This window comes from Anneissia japonica, unplaced genomic scaffold, assembly GCF_011630105.1.
Source record: "Anneissia japonica isolate Jap-2015-1 unplaced genomic scaffold, ASM1163010v1 scaffold3711_len311769_cov181, whole genome shotgun sequence".
In the NCBI taxonomy this organism is placed as follows: Eukaryota; Metazoa; Echinodermata; class Crinoidea; order Comatulida; family Comatulidae; genus Anneissia; species Anneissia japonica.
In genome coordinates this window covers 224,246-247,049 of record NW_022758350.1, presented here as the reverse complement: position 1 = coordinate 247,049, position 22,804 = coordinate 224,246, and the positions used below count along the sequence as shown (strand labels likewise).

General features: G+C 34.8%; 1 protein-coding gene across 1 annotated transcript in view; it reads right to left on the bottom strand.

The window, feature by feature from the left end:
* Positions 1-2,273: 2,273 nt before the first annotated feature.
* LOC117125250 (calmodulin-regulated spectrin-associated protein 1-B-like) overlaps positions 2,274-22,804 on the bottom strand; it is a gene marked incomplete at its 5' end in the record, with an annotated part of 38,938 nt that continues 18,407 nt past the window's right edge. The window contains 7 exon segments of the mRNA XM_033271709.1: positions 2,274-2,411; positions 3,056-3,152; positions 3,259-3,386; positions 3,616-6,910; positions 7,463-7,597; positions 13,757-13,868; positions 14,268-14,501. Of these exon segments, the coding sequence (XP_033127600.1) occupies positions 2,274-2,411; positions 3,056-3,152; positions 3,259-3,386; positions 3,616-6,910; positions 7,463-7,597; positions 13,757-13,868; positions 14,268-14,501 (4,139 nt within the window).

Sequence of the window (22,804 nt, the reverse complement as noted above, 5' to 3'; positions counted from 1 at the left end):
ACCCAGGAAGAAGGAGGAAGAAGAAAAATAGTATCACCAAGAGATCATAATAACTACTACCATCAACACACGACCATCATTACGCAGGATCAGGCGCGGATCCAGACCTTTGCCCAGGTGAAAGTCAGGGTGAGAAATAAAAATAAAATGTTAACCATTTTTCCAACAATCATACTTACTTTCATTGACTTATTTTGAACATTACCATTAGGACATTGTTTAAACCCACACTAGCCTATATCTTACACTTTTACACTGATTATATGGTAGGCCCTACTAGAGAGGTGCATTCCCATTACAATATGGTCTTCCATTTCTATAGCGCATAATACAGTGCATGACAAACGTTACGTAACCACCACTAATTCGGAGTAGCTCAGCTCCGTCGTACGTGTCTATCTTGGCATTGACACTGTGTATTTTTAGCATTGTTTTAAAGTAATAACTTATCAAATATTCACATGAACAACAAAACGAATGAACATATATTTGGATTAACTATTGTTTTCAGCAAAATTGGTTGGCAGTGACGTGAAAATTTCAGTATTTTATACCTCTGGAGGACCGGAAATGGAACTTAAATTAACTTTTAATTTCCTTTTATTTCTGACGAATTAAGTTAAAAAAACTCCGAATGAATTAAATAGCCTACATGAAAATGGCACTTTAATACTTGGTGAGTAAATTTTAAGAATTTTATAGATACTCAAAAACGGCCCTTGGTTACATAAAATTTATGAAAACTACAAATCTATTATACGCCTACCATGGTTGAGGCAAGACCTTGTAAGAAATTATGAGGCTTTTAGATGCCATAAAATGGCACTTTATTAGGTAGAAACTACAAAAATTACTATATCCACCTGAGCCCCATCATGGATAAGGCTGAGTTGAGGAAATTTTAAGAATTGGTGAGTTTTAGATGCTAGAAAATAGCACTTTGATACATAAAAACTAGTGACAATACTACCATATGAGCACCATCATGGTTGAGGCTGAGGTGAGAAAATGTTGAGAATTGAGGACTTTTAGATGCCGGGAATAGCACATTAATACCTAAAATTTATGTCGTTTATTTTTTTAACATTTAAAAAGGGGCACTTATTATTTTTTTTCCAACCTCTAAGGACCCCCCACCCCACCAACTGAGATACGCCACTGCATCAATATCTTCCTTGTCTCTCTCTCTCTCTTTATCGGGCACACCTGGTTAATGATGAGTGAAGTTATAACTTTTTTCAAAAGTTGTGGAATGTACTGCCGCTATGTGTTTAGATCCTTCTGTAATTACGCTCGATGACGGGACTGTCCTCGATTCCTTTTCCCATGGGTTGGTTTCCAAATGAGAACCCTTGAAATAACATCATTTTTACTTCTGTAGCAATGTCCAGCAAATGCTAACCTTTGTGCCCTAAAAGTTCTTGATACAGGGGTATATCTCCATACAGGTCTTTATTTGTAATATGTTGTTTATAGTTGATATTCAAGGTGTGTCTGAGTACTGTAATCTTGATAACAACCATCAAGGCCTCTCTCTCAAAAATATGTTCTATCTTTTTTCGAATTAAATAGGCAATATTTGTTTTAAAACCCTAGGTCACCTGAGTATTAGAGGATTCAGCCATGTACTGGTGGATTCAAGGGAAACCAGTCAGCCCGGGCCCTGGTAAATATTTCAAAATTATTTTAAAAGAATGGAGAAAAAACTGAAAATTATATTCAAAATCCTGAGAGTGCCTTTCAGGTCATCTAAAGGCGACATCTTAATTTTTCTTACCTCGGCCCCAACCATGGTGGGGCTGAGGTCTCTATCTGTGAAGGTCCCTCAATGGGCACCCTCTATTTCAAATTTCTGGTTCCACCACTGCAAGGCCCACCCATCTGAGAAAAGGTCAGAGAAAAAAATAGATCCGTGCCTGCAGGATAGAAGATTAATAAAGTTTTGAGTATAACATCATTCTACAGATGTGACCAAAAAACATCATAGATGTTATCAGAAAACATGTGACCAGAGGATATCACAGATTTGACAAAAGAATTGCTTAGATGTGACCAGAGAGCATCTTAGATGTCACCAGAAAACATCTTATACAGGATGTCACCAGAAAACATCTTATACAGTATGTCATCAGAAGACATCTTAATTGTCCTCAGAGAACATCACAGATGTCACCAGAAGTCATCTTAGATGTCACCAGGGCAATCCAAATGTCACCAGAGGACAAATTACTTGTTAACATAGGAAAGGACATCAAACGTGTTCAAGGTTTTAGTTAGAAAGTGTTCACAAACAAAATAATAAAACCAACAGAGAATTTAAAACAGAAGGGCAAGTAAACAAAGAAGCCTTTGTGAGTAATGTTACAAACCATTTGTTGTTTAGGTTTCGCAGCTTTCCCGTTTGCCTCATCCTGTTGGTGGTAGAAAAATGTCCAATTGTTGTCAATCATGTCTATCATGTGACATTTGGAAGTTAAAATGTCATGAGAATGTCACATATCACAATGGTTAACAAGATTTTTGTGTTTTTTGCACAATTATTTTTTTTTTTGAGTTTTACTTATTTTCTTTGCCATGCCTTCAAACAATAACTTATTGTTGATAACTTATGCTTTACATTAAATGCGATGACAGAATAATTATCAATCATGCGTAGATAAAATAATGGACTCAACTATTTCCTTTCACTGAAATGTATAACAAACCAAAATAATGGTCTTGAAATTCAGAAATTACAAACATGGATACCAATGCAATATATTTTTAAAATATTCTACATATTTTGGTTGTTATTTTATCACAAATTTATTATAAACATTTAAAAGTAAAAACAAGACTTAAAAACCAATGTCAAAATTTCATTGCAACTATGCAACATAATTTACAATAATTATTATATATTTTCATTAAAATTTGAAGGAGTACTGTACCTGTAAAATATTTCAATATTTCCTGTCTTATATAGCATATAAATTTAACAATTATTAAATATATTGTTTGTTATGTAAAATTTAGGACACTGTAAAAAATAGTATAAATATAAAAAAACTCTCACCTCTTCCTGTTGCTTCCGAATCTGATATTCCAAGCGGATTCGTTCACGTCTTGCCTTCTCTTCAGCTTTCTTCATCTCAATATCTTCCTGTTTCCTCCTATAGTTGCAAAATTGAGATACAATTAGTCTTTGTAAATTTTAACATAATTATAATACAAAAAAAAATATTATTACAATTTTATTCTGCTTGATATAAAGCATACCTTTGTTCTTCCCTTTGCTTCTCTCTCAATGCCTCTCTCTTTGCTTGCTTTACCTTTTCTAATTCCTGTCTTTTTAAGCGGCTCTTAAGAAATTGGTCTCTCTTCTTAGCAATATCATCCACAGCTACCTATAATAGTTGAGCAGTTAAATGATTATAAGTTACTAAATAATAATTTATATAGTACATAATGTACCGTAACTCGCAACATCACTGTGGTGACGCAAGAATGGGAGTTGTACATGACTACTGTAGAAGTACTAGTAGTAAAGGTATATAGTGTATAACACATTACCGAAAAATATATACAAACATGCAGATAACATTAAAAATAAATAGTGATTAATAAACAACATACCTTTTCTTCATCTATAACAAACCCAGTTGATCTGTTATGTGAAACATTTGCCTCTTGATCCTCTGCATCATCTAGAACAGATGTACTCTTTTCTGATTGGTCCTTCGTTGGCACCTCGTGTACCGCATTAACAGGCTCTTGTGTTAGCTCAACTGGTTTTACTGGTGCTTTCCTTACTTCCACTGGTGGGGTCTTTGAAGATTTTGCCGACTTTTTCTCTTTATGTACTTGTTCGACAATTGTGATTTCATTATCGCTACTATCAAGATTAACTGAGAATCGTTTAGGCCGTGCCCGAACCTTGTCTTTGAATTCCCCATCCTCATTACCGATTTCAAATTTAGCAAAGCGTTTCTTTTCAACCAAGCCTTCGATTCTGTGCTCGGCCGGATCTTCAGTTTGAGTAACTTTAGGTTCATTATCTTCAATAGCTCTATTTTCTATAACAGGTTGCGGAACGACATCTGCGACTACCTCACTTGATGCATGTTTACTTACCCTCTCGACATTAGCATTATAATGATGAAAATCGGAGTCCTTAAATTGTGGAACGTTGCCTTGCACTTGATCTGACAGCCCATATATGGAATCGTATGGAATTTTATTATCACTGATTTTTCTACTTGTATCAGGTACTTGGTAATTTATATTTTGAGTGAAAGCATCATCTTTGGATGTGTGACTATTATCTTCAACATTAGCAACATTTAATGTGGGTGGTTGGGAATGAAGTATAAATGAACAGCCATCATTTTTATCTTCAGATGTTTCATGACACTGATTCTTTTCTAATTGAGGGCTAGATCTATCCTCTTTGCCCAAGTAAAAGCCTTGAGGTTCACTAGATTGAGGTGGGCCCTGAAGATAAAAACCATTTGAATTTTTATCTGTCTCTATTGTCTTTTCAACTGGTCCAGAATTTTGTAAGAAAAATCCACCAGAGGGAGAGCTTGTTTTTGTTTCTGAAATTTGGTTTGACTCTTGGTTTGCACTTTGAGGTTCAGATCCAATATTGTGAATGATCCGCTCGTGTTGTTGAGATAATCGAGTTATTTCATTCTGCAATTGCGAAAGATTAGCATTCATCTTCTCAATTGAATTATTATATTCGTCGGTTGTGAGATGTGGCGAATGCGTTCCAGAATGTACTCCCGACACAGACCCTATTGATGGTATAACTCCCACTGTGGGTGCACTGCCTCCTGTTGGGACAGTATGAGGGAAACTTGAGACATTTCTTAATAGTTCATCTTTAACTTTGTTTTGATTTTGTTTAGCTGACCCAAGGTCTGCAAATGTTATTTTACTTGGTTCCACATGACTCGTGAAATCACCTTGCAACTGATGCTGATGTTCATGGCAAGCATCGCCAAGTTCATTATTTTCATTCCTAATTATTTGCATGAAAGCTGCCTTTCCTACACGTTGCCTTTGTTTATTGAAATTGCGTTCCATCTTCCGCTTCTCGCGGTCAATGTTACGACGTTTTTCTTCGAGTTTCAAACGTAGCTGGAGCATCTCTGAAGCAGAGGGTTCCCAAGAATTGTCCGTCTTGTTACCTGCATCGATAGAGGGTACAGAGTCAGATTCATGCTTTACTTTTTTAATCCATGTAGTCATGCCATGCGATTCACCATTTACAACATTTACATCACTTGATACAACATCTACATGCATGGGGTCAAGTCTTTCATCAACATCTGGATGTGAGAACACATCATAATTTATAGACTCATGCCTATCAATTTGGTCAGCTGACTGTGACACTAGTGGCGCAAATGAGGTGGTTACCTCATTGGCAGCCAGAGTTTCTTTGGTTAACATTTCAGATTGAAGTTTGAAAGACTCTTTATCAGAATGGGAGTATGACACATGATCACCAGCACTATAGATATCCATACCTGTACTTTGGCCATAGCCTTGGTTCTGTAACTTCCCTCCATGATAATGGAATGATTGATTGGGTTTTGAAAGTTCAGTGTGTATGCTTGAATTGGGACTATGTGTGATTAAAGGTTCCATCCCATGTGACGATGTTTGGTAGCGATCAAAAGCTTGCAACTGCTGAGGGTCTGAAGACTGGCGTGCATGGACGACAGTCAACGTACTCGGCATCCCCATCCACTCATGTGATCTTCTAGTTTGAGATGGCATGTACTCATGTTGCAACGTTGACATCTCTACTGGTTGGACATTGTATACTCTACTACTAACAGTGAGACTATCCCCAACACCATGTCTCTTATACCCACTATCTACAACCTGACCAGTCCCTATTTGTTCATCTGTGTTAATATAAAAAGCTTCGCCGCCCCTCGCTTTAGCCATGTTAGGCTCTCCAGCGTTCCATTGCTGTCTAGGTGACTCAAAAACCCTTCGCTGCTCACTTGCATGACTTGGTGCACTGGTCAAAGAACCTGTGCTCATTCCACTGAGAGGAGTAACTGCACCAAAACTGTCCGGTGTACCAGAAGTTCCCCGGCTTTGACCCCATGATGTCATTACGCGACTGGAGTCATTACTACTCGTACTACGAGGACTGTGACTGGAAGACGTTTCACCATATTCATGATCTTTATTTACATAGTTCACTTTTTCTTTTAAGGGTCGGACATTTGCTGGCATAATTCCATCAGTATATACAGCTTGTCTTGGCAGTTTCATATCAACCGGCTGGACAACCAGACTTAGATTACTCCGTTGGTCTTGTCCACCACACATAGAATTGTCCTGACCGTGAGAAGAAGTCCTACTTTCTTTTGAGGATGTCTGGGGATAAACAAAGCGTTGTCGAACATTTCCTTTGTCTCTATCATGTACTCTAAAAGTTTCCTTCCGTATAACATTCGCAGAGCTGGGAACCAATGGATGTACTGGTGGTTGTCTGTCAACACGGAATGTAGAGTTCCTGGTTACAGTAGCCTTTCTACTCTCTTCATTCATCATTGTTACATATGTGTTTTCATCTTGCCTGAAATATTCCGGACCACCGGTTGATTTACTAGCCAAGCTCTGTCCGCTTTTATTCATAACGTCAACGCCACTGTCCTTTTGGTACAAGGACCCCTGGGATGAGCTCTTGGGAGAGGTTAAGCTTTGGATCTCCAGATCAGCTTCATCCAATGGATCCTGTATGTTAGCTGTCACTTGAGGAGCACCTTGGCTGCTTGTCATCCTATAGGTCAGCTGGTTATCCTGAGTTTGTTCACCGTCATCTAGGTCGCTATCTATGCTAACATTGGCAAGTAAACTCCCACTGTTGTGGCTTGCAATTTGTACTCGATTCAATGGTGTACTGTAATAGAGAAAATTAATAAATTCATAAAAAAATTTAAAAACACTAATTAAGATTGATAAAAGAACAAGACTGATGTCAGATTAATCAATTATATGGAAACAGTAAAAATAGTAGGTGTACATGATATATGATAGTATAATACAAACTCCAAGTATCAAAATGCACGCCTTCGTGTCGGGATGCATTATTTTAACATTAATTATGTCATCATTCCTGATGATGACATAATTAATTTTGAAATATTGAATCCCGACATGATGGCGTGCATTTCGATACTTGGAGTATGTACAGTATTATACTATCTTATCTGAGATTAATCAGTGGACCTTTCGGTATATGATATATATATTTATAAATTAATTTTCTTTGACTAAAACCAATTATTGGAACACAAGCTTCCACAAGATCTAGGTACACATTGGATTGTCATGCACATGTCAGTATGTTGACATTTTTCTAGAGCTAGGGAAAGCTAAATTAAAGTTCCTTGAGGTTGTTTATGCAATGCACTATAATAATTCCCTAAATAAATAATAAATAAAATCTTACAGCAATTGGTTCTTGTCCTGCCATGCTAGCATAGACTGCTTAATGGTGATGTCATCGACTTTATGGTGGTCTAGGATATCATCATGTGAGCCATACTGTTGGTGATGTCGTTTGGGTAACAGCGGTTCTCTTGATCTAAAACAAAATAAATATTAAACTTTAATATGTTGATTTCTAATGGATTAAGATGCAGACAAAATTACTGAGAAAATACTATGTTGTTGTAATAATAGCTGTTCACATTCAGACCCCACAGGAAGCTTATCTCTTCAATAATACTTCAGATCTCGAAGAGTATTCCAATTCATAAGCATGTATCAAAGTCGCCAACCTATAGGGCTCATGGTAACTGCCAAAAGTCTGTTGGATCATGATTTTTTTCCCCTTCACTCTTGATTATGTTTTTGCATGTACTTGCACAGTGGTGGAGATTAGCCTGTACGCGACTACCCCAACAGTGGAACAGTGGGAACTTATGCCGTCCATTGTACAGGCTAAGCCCCAGTGCTGTCCATAACAGAAGAGATTTTTAAAAATACATTTTTTAGGCATATGCTCTAAAACATCTCAGTCTGGCTTAAAATGGCCCAAAAATTTCAAATTTTCCAAGGCATATGTTCTGGTCCCACACCAGGGCTTCACTGCTGGATCTTACCTGTTCGGCTGATACACCTGATCTCAAAAACTATGGTTAATTTATAGGTTATTTGTGGCAAAAATACAGTTAAAGTTGTACTGTCCCTTCTCACAAAAAAAAAAAATATATGTTTACAAAATTATACTTTGAATTGGCCATTTTGATGCTTTAGGAAAGTTATTCGCTTTTGATCCAAAAATCGAACGAAAATCAATCAGTTTCGTTAATTAACAGATAAACTAGTTCGAAAAATTCTCATGACTGTTGTATCGCGACTGTTGGAAGAAAGCAAATTTAAATTCACTTCACTAATTATGTATATGTATCAGGGGTTGTTATGGAGATATATAAGAGGAGAGATTTGTTGACAAGATGTTTACTCTCTTCCTCATTGCGAGTGAGCTAGCCTTGAATAGGCCTTTTTCACGAAAATCGGTAGACATCTTGAAGTGATGACAAACATTGCAAATCAGCGGTGCGTAACCAACAAAAATAAGATAAGCTTTTAGGCTGATTTTCTGACATAATGTTATTTAAAAAATGTTATTAAAAAAACAGAAAAGCCTATCTGAGTAGTGTATTAAAATAGGCTCATGCATTACAGTGCAGTAGCATAGCACTTTCGTGCTCTTACTGTTCCTGGTACCGATAATATACAGATTTCTCTATTAAATATTATAAAGTACAAATTATGTTTTATAAAGAAGTATAGTATAGTAAATCATGTTTTTAACACAGGAAACTCTCATATGGTAACTAAAACAATGCTAGTCCATTTATTACTAGTACTACTGCACTGTAATGCATATACCTATTTTAATACAATACAAATAGTAGGCTTTTCTTTTTCCATCTTGATTTCAGAGGTCAAAAACATTTTGTAATTTTTTTCAATCACATAGTGGTGTAGACTAGTCTTTTAAGAACATTTTGCTGGAAATTTTTTTTGGATACGACATCCTGTTATGGAGTCATGTTTTAAATAACATGATGTCAGAAAATCAGCCCAAAAGCTTATCTTATTTCTGTTGGTTACGCACCGCTGATTCGCAATGTTTGTCATTACTTCAAGGTGTCTACCGATTCGTGGAAAAGGCCTATTGATAGAGAACCAATGGATTATTCAGTAGAGCACACGTTATTGCCACATTTTATACAATTAGTAGAATTGAATATAGACATATCGGTTGTCCTAAAACTAAATTGCCTCGTATCTAGGCCTACTGCCAGACGTCTAGCCTTAGGCTAAGACCTAGGCCTACTTCAGACAGATAGGCCCGATCGCCTCTAAATAAGCGGGATAGCCGACTAGGCTTCGATCTGGCTTGGTCATACAATCAATTATGAGGCCCAGTCTTCTACGCATCATCTATTTTTGTTTACTTTGATACATCATCTCTTGAGAGAATATTTTATATTCTATTCGATAAAAGTTAGTCTAGGCCCTAGGCCTAACCTGTTTAATAAATAGTTATTCATAGGCTAGGCTAGACTAGGTCCTAGTGTACACTACATATGATTAGGCCTAGCCCTAAATCAATTAAATTTTAATATCTTAGTGTCTGGATAGATAAAGATAATACTGCTCAGTTATATACAAATACTGTACATTATTATGATGGTTGATGTATCTGCAATATATCTATTCAAGTTGTTTGATGTCATTTTCCCTTTTCTCTTGTGATTTTTAGGATGACTACTGACTAGGCCTATATAAAGAATTTTGGTCTGGCTTCTGATGCACTATAAGCTGGTATTCAACTTCATGTCAGCCCAACACAAAACAGTCTGTTGTAGCTATGGTGAAAATTGCATTTTACAACTTCAGGTAGGTCTGACACAAGACTGTCAAATCATTGAAAATTAACATAAACAAGACCTTAACTGACAGAATTATTTTAATATATATTTATTTATTTGACATGTCTATAAACATAATAATAAGACTTCAATAGGAATTCTCTGTATATAAACACCAAAAGGTAAATAAAAGCAACTTTCATTATTTCTTAAAAAGAAAACATATACATGTACAGTAATCCCAAAAAATTGTGCTTATAGACTGATCTGTGCATAAATTATTATTTATACATATCAAATGTATAGAAATGGAAATCATATTTGCAGTGCACCAAATTACAGATAATTATAATATAGAAATCCTACATGATAATACTGTAATAATAAATGTATTAGACAATTTTCAGTAGGAAATATTTGGCACCAATTAAAGGAAGTTGGTATTCAGACTAAGAATGTGAATTAAAATGTATAGTATCAAAAATATAAGCCATGAAATAATTCCTATCCTAAACTTTGAAAATGATACACAAATACTCTGTTCTCTCAATTCATGAATTTGAGCTGTTCGTTCAATTTGGTGCAGTACTACTGTAGAGTTGACAAGCCTACTGTCAGAGTGTTTTTGCAGACCAAAGAGATGAACAAAGTCCACTGGCATACAGTCTACTGACAAAATATTCTGTGCAGGAATGTTTCTATGTTCAACAAACATCCCATTGACTTCTGGATATACAGCAGTTGTATTCAGTTGCTTCCTTTATGAGTCACTGCCCAAAGGTTATTCAAATAGTATGTGATGACCATCTACAAACAAAAAGCAAATAAATGATGTAATAAATATATTGTCAAATCATGAATGTATACTGGAACAGATGGTTTTTATTAATTCAGTTCAAATCTATATTTAGTGTCCGGAAAAAGACCAATGTTAGAAAATTATACAAGATTTAAATATTTTGTATGGATTGACCTTTTGCTAATAAATGGTCAGAAGGTATTTTATTTGGTCATTGTTTTTTACTGTATCGATATATTATCTTTGTAAATAAAATTATTTAATGTTTAATTTAAACTTCCATCATTCACTAGCAACAAAATACTTTTCCACTTGCAGAATTAGGACGTAAATGTTACATTTACACTCTAAAAGTACAGTACAGTATGATCATAGACAGGCTAATAATAATAATGTTTATGCTTGATTACATAACTTGAATCTAGATTCAAATTGAGCAGGTCAAATTAAAAGAACTGTTTTAAGATTACTTTTTCTTGGGGAGAATAATTCCTGCACAAATATTAAGTCAAAAAAAATTTTGGCCGAGCGTTGAACCCCGATCGAGCGAAGAACATCTAGAAAGACCATGTGATCCACCCTACGAAGTATGTTAGGAAGCAAGACATAAACAACCTCGCCTGTCATAATGGCATGTAATATGCGTGTATTTCTTGTAAGATATTTAATCATCACGAATAAAGTAAGTCAACCAAATGGTTTTAATGTTTTTAACACATTTTCCCACGTTGTCATTAACAAAAACAATATTAAAAGTTGATTTGAGAGAAAGGCCATACTGTATGTATGAGCCACTCCACAACGTACGGTATGAGGTGGATCAGAGTGTGGATGCAGAGAGCATTCGCATCCTCACTCGTACCAGATGTGAGTAAACTAAAAATAATGCAAATGGCCCAATTCCGGCGCATGATCTTTTTTTGAAAAGATAGCAATGGTTCAATAATCTATTTAATGATTGAAATAAATATACGTATACTGTATCAAGTTAAAGGTTCAATAAAAACAATTTTTTTTTTTCAAACCTCCTTGGTTCAAACTCCATGGACATGGTTCAAAATACATTCACGTGAACAAATTCGGGATTCCCCATGTGCGTTGATTTGCCGTCGATTCGATCGTGCGTTGTTCAGTAACAACTTTTAAACAAGTAGAAATTTCTTTGTTTTTACAAATATATATTTACTTAATGTATCTTAACATGACTAAACAATTAAAAGCTTGGAGAAGATATGATTTTCGTTCTCCGTTAATTTATGCTACATTCTAAGCTTATCTTGTCGACAAAAGGGCCTCTGTAAATTAGTGCCGTCGTTAGCTTCGGGCACCTCGGCAAATTAAAGAATGCCGACGCTAATTTTGAGGGCTGTAGCAATGTAGATTATTATTACAAATACAATATTTATATAGTAAGAACGTGTATTCAATTATAGAAAAGTTAGCCCTGACGAAGGACAGTGTTCTGTCCCAAAAAGCTAGGCATTTATCTCACTGGCTGTTTTACTTTTACGTTTAAATTTTTCTATCTCATTGTTTTCTTCAGTATTTATGAACAGAAGTTGTTATAATTTATTTATTTTTTGTATATTTGCAAAGGTAATTAAAAATACCTGAATGAAGAAAAGGCATAGTATTAGCTGTTATGTAGATGAAAGTAAGAAAACTAGTTAGTCGATAGAATCAGATTGCTGAACTGCAATTGAATGTAAATAGTTTAAAAAGAAACACTGTGAAAGAAAATACATAATTACAGTACAAACAGTGTATGATGTGCTATCTATTTATTTATTTATTGTTATTGAAAATTAAATTAACCACAAAAGTGTTTGACTGTTGGATTTTTACTTTAAAATAATGTTCAATACATTCTATAAAAACCAAACATTGCAACACAATTCAAAACTTAAAATTCACCACTTTTAAATTGCATCTTACAGTAATTATTTTTCATTTTTTTCTTAGTAAGTAGGGGGCATCCCATCCCAAACCCACTCCTACTCAGGCAACAATATTCAAAAGTTAAAATTTAACAATGTTAAACGCCAATTCAAACACTGTTAAATGGCATCTTACAGTAATATTTTTTCATTTTTTTCTTAGGTAGGGAGGGGAACACCCCCCTCCCAAACCCACCCCTGCTCAGGCCAAAGGGCCCTCGGATGTCGCTCCGCGACATGTTCCTCCGCCTATTAATAAAACTCCACCTGTTATTTCGTTTCAAAATAACACCCCTGTAGACCCTACCTAAACAAAAAAATAGTAATTAATAAATTTCTCTAGATACAGTAGGCCTAAGTTTTAATAAGACTGACTTAATAATATCCATAATAAATAAGACAGATATAGGGTAGGCCTAAGTGTACCTACAGTCAGAGTAAGCTGACACTCTAGGGCCTAGCTAGTTCAGGAAATATTCTCCTCAATATTTATTATATAAGACAGTATAGGGTAGGCTGACAATCGTTACTGACTGGCCTAAACCCAGGCCTAAATGAATGGAGAGGGTCGTGTCCTGATGCAGTCTAGGCTGATCCCTGGGCTAACACAACGTAACAACAGCATAGATGGCCTTCTCTTTATAGGGTCTAGGCTAGGGCCAAGTCCGGTCGTATTTTGTAAACTCACCTATCAAGCAAAAATGTCTGAAATCCTATTTCAAAAATATCACTACTATCAGTATTTTCTTCTAGTTCCGTCTTTATGCATCTTTCTTCTTTCTACAGTAACTAGCTAGCTAGGCCCTCACACAGGGGCCTGATACTCGCTCGCGATTGTTTACACAAACAAGCTTGTCGATGTCAAGGGTCATATGCTAAGTATCGTTTTCGCATATTTATTAGCTAAAACCGAAAACACTAGGCAATAACCAGTGCCTTCCATTTTCTGTTCCGCAAAACGTGGCGTAACTATAGTAAATTATTTTTTCGATAACATTTTTAATTCAAAGTGAATAACTATTGTGATGATTCAAAATGGCCAATTTAATTTCAGAATTTATTTTTTTAATTTTTTTTCGATTTTGACTATTAGGACAATACAACTTTAAGAAGTTACTTACAAAGTCTTATTTATTTCTGGATTGCTTGTGGCATGCCTCATTTGGCCTACTTGGAAACTCATCTTGGTTATGTTACTAATCGGAACCTGAGGTGTATAGCGACCAGGATAATCTAAAACCAACCAAATGAAATGCAAATACATAAATGGAAGGACATACTACATTATATCACTGTATCATGATTTAAAAGGACCAATTTCAACAATTTCAGAACTATTACTATTCAAATAAACCACATTCTACATTAATAATTTATTCATGTTTTTGACACATGCAAAAAAGATTTTGTGTTTATTATATAGAGATTGGGAAGATTATATTACATTGAATAGAGTAATAAATGATAATGTCAATTTATAAATTGTATCACACCAAGGTATCTTTTTACTTTGTTATCATTTCCCCAGTTATAGGATGGTACCCACTTATAATCCTGGGGAAGGGGGACAGAACACAAACAATAACTTCTGCCTTTTCCAACATTAAGTAGCAATTAGGATCTGTAATTTACCTTCTTGTTGTTGCAAGTATAAAGGTCGAACCCAGTCTGGTGTTTCCACTTCTGTCAGGTAGAACAACTCAGCCAGAATGGCCAAGATATTAGTCTTTAACTTTGGGTGCGAGTACAGAAGGTCCTCGTAACAAAAATGGAATGATCCAGGAACATAGTGATCAAGGAAAGCCTTCACCAGTTGTAGGTTGTGCATGGACTCTGCCAGAGACATTGTCTTGTTCAATGAAATATCTAAGGTGAAAAGAATGCAATTGTAAACATCTCAAAATTTATTACAATTTAGGTGTAGAAGCTATCTGAATGAAATTGCAGTGACGGATTCAAGGGGCCCTGTTGACCCCCCCTTAAATATTTTTCAAAATAAAAAAAAATGGAGGAAAAAAGAAATTTATCTGAGTGCCATTTCAAGCCATGTAGAGGTGCCATAATCACAAATGTGGCACAGACAAGCCAAACCGGTCACACGTCGCAAATCATGTTTAAGAGATAATGGCCAAAACATGATGGAATGTAAACATTTTTGAAATCTATTTTATTGGACTAAACTAACATTTATATATTTATACATCATGATATGCTGTTATTTTCCCCATTTTCAATGTAAAAAACAACCATTTTTAACAATTTGGTGGTTTCTGATCGAGAAATGCCCAAAATCATGAACTTTGAAGGCTGATTTCTCAAATATTGTTCTTTAAACAGCTGTATGTTTAAATGCTTGTAACATCATATGGAAATGTCAGATTGAAATGGTTTTTTTCTTATCATTTTATAGCTCTCATTTTCATCCTCAACCCTTTATAAATTCTAGACCTGTGCCAGGGCTGTAGTTTATATTGTTAGTTTAAAGCCATGTAAAATTTAAAAAATGGTTAGCATCCTTATGTTATAAATTTTCATGGTAAGGAGTGAGTTATTGCTTTTTTTTTTTCTCAAACTGAACATGAAAAAAGAGTGTTGCAAACCAAAGAAGAAAACAACAGAAACCAAAATTGCATACAAAAGAAATCATTTAATTCATCTATAGCAAGCAGAAACTTTACTTATGTTTAACAGCCATAGATAATAATAATAATAATAATAATATCTCAAATTTATATGGCGCCAATTCCAAACAAGATCAAAGGCGCAACGCATGTTAAAAGCCACCGGAAAACAAATAGGTCTTGCTGTGACTTAAAGTTGCAAATAGAGTTGGAAGAAGTTATGTAATTTGGAAGTTGGTTCCAGAAATAGGCAGAAGCAAAAGTAAAAGAACATCGACCGTAGGTACAAACCTACTCCTGAGTACGGGACTGACAATACCGTACTCGCGCGAATAAGCGCCCCGTTTGAATAAGCGACCTTCTCGAATAACCGCCCCTCCTAAAGTGAAAATTTCCTTAAGCGCCCCGTTTGAATAAGCGCCCCCTTCTAATTTGAATATTATCATAAGATTTTTTTTTTAGCAAGTTAATAATCCAATCAATCCTGGGACTGTGGTTGTTGGCATGGTTTGAGCTGCAGAGTAGAAACACATTCTTCTTAGGTCAATATCAAAATGAGGATATTTCTCTTGGACAGATCCCAACTTTACTCTATTTAAATATTTGTCTATGCCTAGTCCTACTGCTCTTTTTCTTTTTTCCGACCTTTAGCACATTCTCATCTGAGTTTTCAAGAAAAAATACAATGATCCTGCCATCCTGCTAATCTCAATCGGCCGATGGCCAACAAGCTAACCATAACCACCACCACTAATTGCATCTGCTATTTTGCTGTTATGTATAAATATTCACAGCATTCTTGTTATGAGCCATGTTCTCTGGACGATTATCTTTTCCGCCTAACCATCATTCATAAGGTCCTTAAATAATCTTTTTTTCATTCAAAAAGTGCCTCTTGAATTTAATAATTTCCCATAAGAACCCCTCGATTTTCATCTATTTCCATAAGCGCCCAATCAATTTCCACTCTGTTTTCATAAGCGCCCCGTTCGAATAAGCGCCCCGTTCGAATAAGCGCCCCTCAAAGCGCCCGGGCGCTTATTCGCGCGAGTACGGTATCTTACACTGAGTATTGCACCGGCTAATGTCAAATACATCTTAATATACTATTATCATATTTTCAAGTACAAGTCGATATTTTGGAAGAAAATTTTAATCGCTAAATTGGAGGGGGAGGTCAACTTATACTCCAAGTAAAAGTTTATGTAAAAAAAATTAGCCCAAAAACAACGGCAACAATCGGAGCTTGGATGGACCAGTGAGCTACATACTACCCAGTACTAAGGGGCCTAGGCTTATGCTTAGCTAAATTTACCACAACAGATTAGTCCAGCAAACTTTGGTTGGTTGCATTTTTTTTTGCTATATTTAAAAAAAATTGGATATGATGTAGAGTAGACATAGATAAATCAAAAAAGTATGTGCAACATTTTTTTTTTCATATGTAAGGGGGGTTGCCAGCCGTTTCAAAATGGCCGCCATTTTTTCCTAAAATTGTCACTAATATCATATTGTAAATTTATGTCATTAAAATGCAGTATTCAATTGGAAATCCACTCATAACAATGACAGCAACAGTTAACTAAATATTGTACACATTTTTGAGCTATTACAATTTAAAATGGCTGCCGTTTTCCATTATTTTAGCATACATACTGTATTAATATAATAATAACCGACCTTACAAAAACTGTGATAGAGCTAGTTATTATATGCAATTGCCATTAAAAATCTACAGAAATCCTGTCTCTTATACACATCTCACACATATATATATATATATATTTGTGGGTACCACCTAAAGGTAGAAACCCATACATCGATAGCTTTGCTAACGCCGCTAAGTCCCACCTCAACTCATTCATTCAGAAGTACCTCACTAATCCACAACCAGGTGATAACCTGTCTAAGAATCAACGCACAGCGATAAAGAATCTCCACCGCAACCAGGATATTATCATCAAACCAGCAGACAAAGGCGGGAACATCACTATCATGGATAGAACTGAATACATCACCGAAATTGAAACACAACTATCGAACCAATCTTTCTACAGGTGCCTCTCATCGGATCCTACCCATACCTACAAAAAGGACTGTACTAATATGGTGTCGAAACTAACTAATACTAACATTAAATCTAAGGTAAGGGCTCTCATCCCTGATGAACCCAAACCAGGTGTCATAAACATCTTGCCTAAATTGCATAAACTTCCTAAATTAGTTGGAGAAGCTTTAGTGCACAACAACCAGTCCCAATCCTGTAACGCGGACATGCTCTCTGATCCTACATATATCTACTATCTTGCTAGATCACTCAACATCACACCGCCAGGTAGGCCCATCATATCAGGCAACAGCACACTCACAGAGAACATATCCGGCTATGTCGACTCTATTCTGAACCCCTTGCTAGTTTGTATCCCCAGCTTCATACAAGACACAACACATTTTCAAGACTCAACGACATCCCTCCTCTACCCAACCATGCATTGTTAGTCACTTTTAGATGTATGCTCATGGTATACCAATATCCCACACGATGAAGGCATTGCGGCGTGTGAAAAATTCATTTCCACCCATGATCCGGCCCAATCATCCCCAGACATATCCAAACTTATCAAATTTATCCTCACCCACAATAACTTTGCTTTCCATGACAAACACTACCAACAAATAAGTGGCACAGCCATGGGCACCAAGATGGCTCCATGCTACGCAAACATTTTCATGGCTGAGCTGGAGGATAGACTCTTAGCGAATTCCAATCCTAAGCCATCATATTACTGTCGATATATAGACGACATATTTTTTATTTGGGAACATGGGATTGATAAACTCAACAAATTTGAACGCTTCGCCAACAACTTCCATCCCCGTATCAAGTTTACTATCAACTCTTCGAGTAGTAACATCTCCTTCCTGGACGTATCTGTCCACTTAAAAAATGGGATTATATCTACATCTGTTCATCATAAACCCAGAGATAACCATCGCTATTTGGATTTCAATAGCTCTCATCACATCTCGCTCAAGAAGTCTCTTATATACAGTCAATGTCTCCGCATTAAACGCATCTGCTCTACCCCCTCTGTATACCAGTCAGAACTTGCCCGACTCACTTCTAAATTCCTAGCCAGCAACTACCCTATATCTCTCATCAAGTCTGCCATTTCTAAAACATCCACTAAGTCTCGTACAGACCTTCTGACGTATACCCCTAAATCTAATAATGATAGAATACCTATGATATTCGACTACAGTCCCAACCTAGAACCATTAGCTAATACACTCAGGAAAGACTTCCTCTCCCTCAAGCAAGACCCCACCATCGAACCCTTATTCTACAACCCCCTTGTCCTTGCCCGCCGGCAACCCCCCAATCTGAAATCTCTCATCACCTCCTCTAAGCTCCCACAACGACTCGTGATCATGGTAACACTACATGTCAAAAAGCTAGATGTCAACTGTGCAAATTCATCAACACAGATCACACATTCTCACCCCCTGGCACTACATACAGCATTCACCCTCCCGCTGCTGATTTTAATTAAATAATTAAATTAAATGAATTAAATATAATATTTGTAATATTTGTTGCCATGGTAATTATGTAGGGGAAACCGGCACCAAATTCAGACTTAGGATCAACAATCACAAAAAGTCAATCAGAGACAAAAGCCCAGGCTTCCCAGTTAGCGCTCATTTTAACCTTCCCGGTCACTCCATTGAGAACTTTAACTGTATTATTCTAGGCTCTAACTATAGATCGTCCAATGACAGACGTTGTGCCGAAATAAAATGGATAATCAGGCTTAAATCCCAAACCAACGGCCTTAACAAAGACCTTGGCTTTGCCACCGATTACACATTTACTAACATCCAAAAGGCCTTTTTTATCATGTATATGCATATGATTGAACTTCTCGTATATTTCGCTTTTTTCATTTCTCATATTTTTACTCGTGCGTTATATATATATATATATATATATATATATATAATTACATAATAGCCCATACTAAAAAGTCTTAGTAGATATAGCTCTATAACTATTAGCCTTATAATCTATCATCCTTAGTAGATATAGCACTATTACCTATTTAACACCTACTAATAAGTAGATTTTTGGCATATTTTTTATATTTAAATCTTTTATTTAACTATCAATAATCTACAATTTAACTAGAACTTCCTCAATCGATCTTGTACTAGTAAATCTATCATTTAAATATCACTAAACTACCTATTATGAACACTTTCATTCTATAAATGTTATAGTAAGTATATTATTCAACTACCTTTGAACTCTGTTCTGTGAATTTTATATTACAGGTTACTGTATTAATAATTGATGAAATAACATTAATAATATATAAGTATGTTACAGTATCGTTATTATGATTTGAAATAAATAGATTTACAATCTAAATAATATTGGCTGGTAATGATCTTAAAAATCTCCAGCAATTTGGCTTTTATGTTCCCTTATAAAATTTACAGCATTTTGCCTATAAATTATGTATAAAATTCTACAGCAATTTGGATATTATTGACCTATTTAAAATCTACATCAATATGGCTATTATTAAGCTATTACAAATGTAATAAAAACTACAATGATCTATTAAAATCTACAGCATGATAACTATTTTTGGGCTATTAAAAAATATATAGCATATTAACTGTTATTGGACTATTAACAATCTACAGCAATTTGCCTACTATTAGGCTATTAAAAATTTAAAGATGTTTGGCTATTACCAGACTATTAAAAACCTAATATAACCTACAACAATCTTTTTAGAATCTACAGCAATTTGGCTATATTTCAGTTATTAAAAATCTATTGATATTTGGCTATCTGTACTATTAAAATCTACAGCAATTGGCTATTATTTGACTAATAAAAATCTACAGTAATTGGCTATTATTGGACTATTGAAAGTCTACAACAATTGGCTATTATTGGATATTAAAAATCTACAGCAATTTGGCTATTTTTAAGCTATTAAAATCCACAGAAATTCAGCTATCTGGACTATCAAAATCTACAGCATGGCTATTATTTGACTGTCTACAGCAGTTGGCTAATATTGGACAAATAGAAATTTACAACAGTTGCCTATTATTGGGTATTAAAAATCTACAACAATTTGGCTATTATTAAGTTACTAAAAATCTATAGGATTTTGGCTATTACTAGACTACTAAAAAACTATTATAACCTACAACTATGTTTTTAGAATCTACAGCGATTTGGCTATCAAAACGCTATTAAAAATCTACAGCAATTGGCTATTACTGGATTTTTAAAAATCTACAGGAACTGACTGTTACTGGACTATAAAAAGTCTACAACAATTGGCTGTTATTTGACCAACAGAAGTCTACAACTGGCTATTATTGGGTATTAACAATCTACAGCAATTTTGGCTACTATTAGGCTTTTAAAAATCTACAGAATTTTTTGCTATCTAGACTATTAAAAAACTATTATAACCTACAACTATCTATTTAGAATCTACAGCAATTTGGCTATGTTTTGGCTATTAAAAATCTACAGCAATTGGCTATTAATGGACTATTAAAATCTACAGGAATTGGCTATCATTAGACTATTAAAAATCTACAGCAATTGGCTGTTACTGGACTATTAAAAATCTACAGAAATTGGTTATTACTGGACTATTAAAAATCTACAGAAATCAGCTATTACTGGACTATTAAAAAACTATTATAACCTACAACTATCTATTTAGAATCTACAGCAATTTGGCTATGTTTTGGCTATTAAAAATCTACAGCAATTGGCTATTAATGGACTATTAAAATCTACAGCAATTGGCTATTACTGGACTATTAAAAATCTACAGCAATTGGCTGTTACTGGACTATTAAAAATCTACAGAAATTGGTTATTACTGGACTATTAAAAATCTACAGAAATCAGCTATTACTGGACTATTAAAAATCTACAGCAATTGCCTATTATTGGACTACAAAATCTATAGCAATTGGCTATTATTAGACTAATAAAAATCTACAGCAATTTGACTATTATTTCATACAGAAACAACTGGTTTCGCTTCCAACTGGTCTAACTGGTCCCATTTAGAAATGTTACCAGTTATATATGTTTTTTAGATGGAAATTGTTCCTTGTGGTAAAATAACAACTGGATATATAATCAACTCCTGTACACTTACAAAAAATACACTCATTGAGTTCAAGATATACAAACCATAATTTTTAATTACAAAAACATTAACTATGCATCATAGGTCTTATTACAATTTTTATCATGCATATGTTATCCTTTTCCATTTCTAATATTTTTACACGTGCTCTTTATATGCCTACTGTATATATATTTATATATATATGGATTGTATTATTATTGAATATGTCATTTATTTTGTCAGTTATCTATTTATCATGTTTAGACCCTAGACTGTACCACCAGATTATTACATTATTTATCTTGTATTTAACATCCTAAGATTGGGCTACTTGATACCTAGTTTTACTCATTTCACTCTATTTTATAACTTTGTATTATTTTTTTATTTATCACTTATAGTTCTGTGATTGGACTAACAATACAGTTCAATTTTTTTTCTGTGTATTTCATTCATTTTGTATGGGCCACTATGCTTAGCTCTCTACTTTCGTTTTTAAACGCTTGAATGTACCAAATGACTATGTTATTTTACTACAGGAATTTTAATTTAATTTATAAAACGCACTGGTAATGCTGTCTCTTATACACATCTAGATGTGTATAAGAGACAGTACATACACACACACACACATACCTGCATACATATATACATACACACACGTGTGTACAGTACATATATATACCTCCTCTACTAATTAAAGGAAGTATAAATAAAAATAAAAAGGCAAATTAACACCAGGAAATACTTAATTAAATGAAATGAACAACACCTAGATAGTTCATCAACATAAATAAATAAACAAAAAAAAAATCAAGATGATGAGCCGCAGATATGCAATAAATAAACATAATATACCTGTAGAAACTTAACAAAGTTTACAAGGTATAAAAATAAAGCAATAGGGCTATTGCGGAAATAACAATAAATATAGTAGTAATACGCAATAATAATGTAATTAAAGATACTAAAAATATGAGTAAAAAGTATGAGTTAAAAAAAAGAGTAAATATGGTTACATCAGGCTTTAGGATTAGACTTAATTTGTAGCTTTAATGCCCATGCCCTTTTTAAATAAGATTTACAGAATTCATCAAATATTGTGTGTGCCAATTACTAAATTTCCAGAAATTATGGTATAATCTTAGTACAGTCCCCACCTAACGTAAGAAATAAATCAATGTCTTCGCTTGACCAAAACAGATTCCATAACTCTGACAGTCCTGAGCAGCCCTCAAAATTAACGCCGGCATTCGGCAATGCCGACATAAACGGCGGCGTCTAGCCGCCCAACGCCGACGAAAAAAACGCCGACGTGAAGATTTTAGGCCTAGCCCTAATTAACTCAGGCATACACTGGTACTAG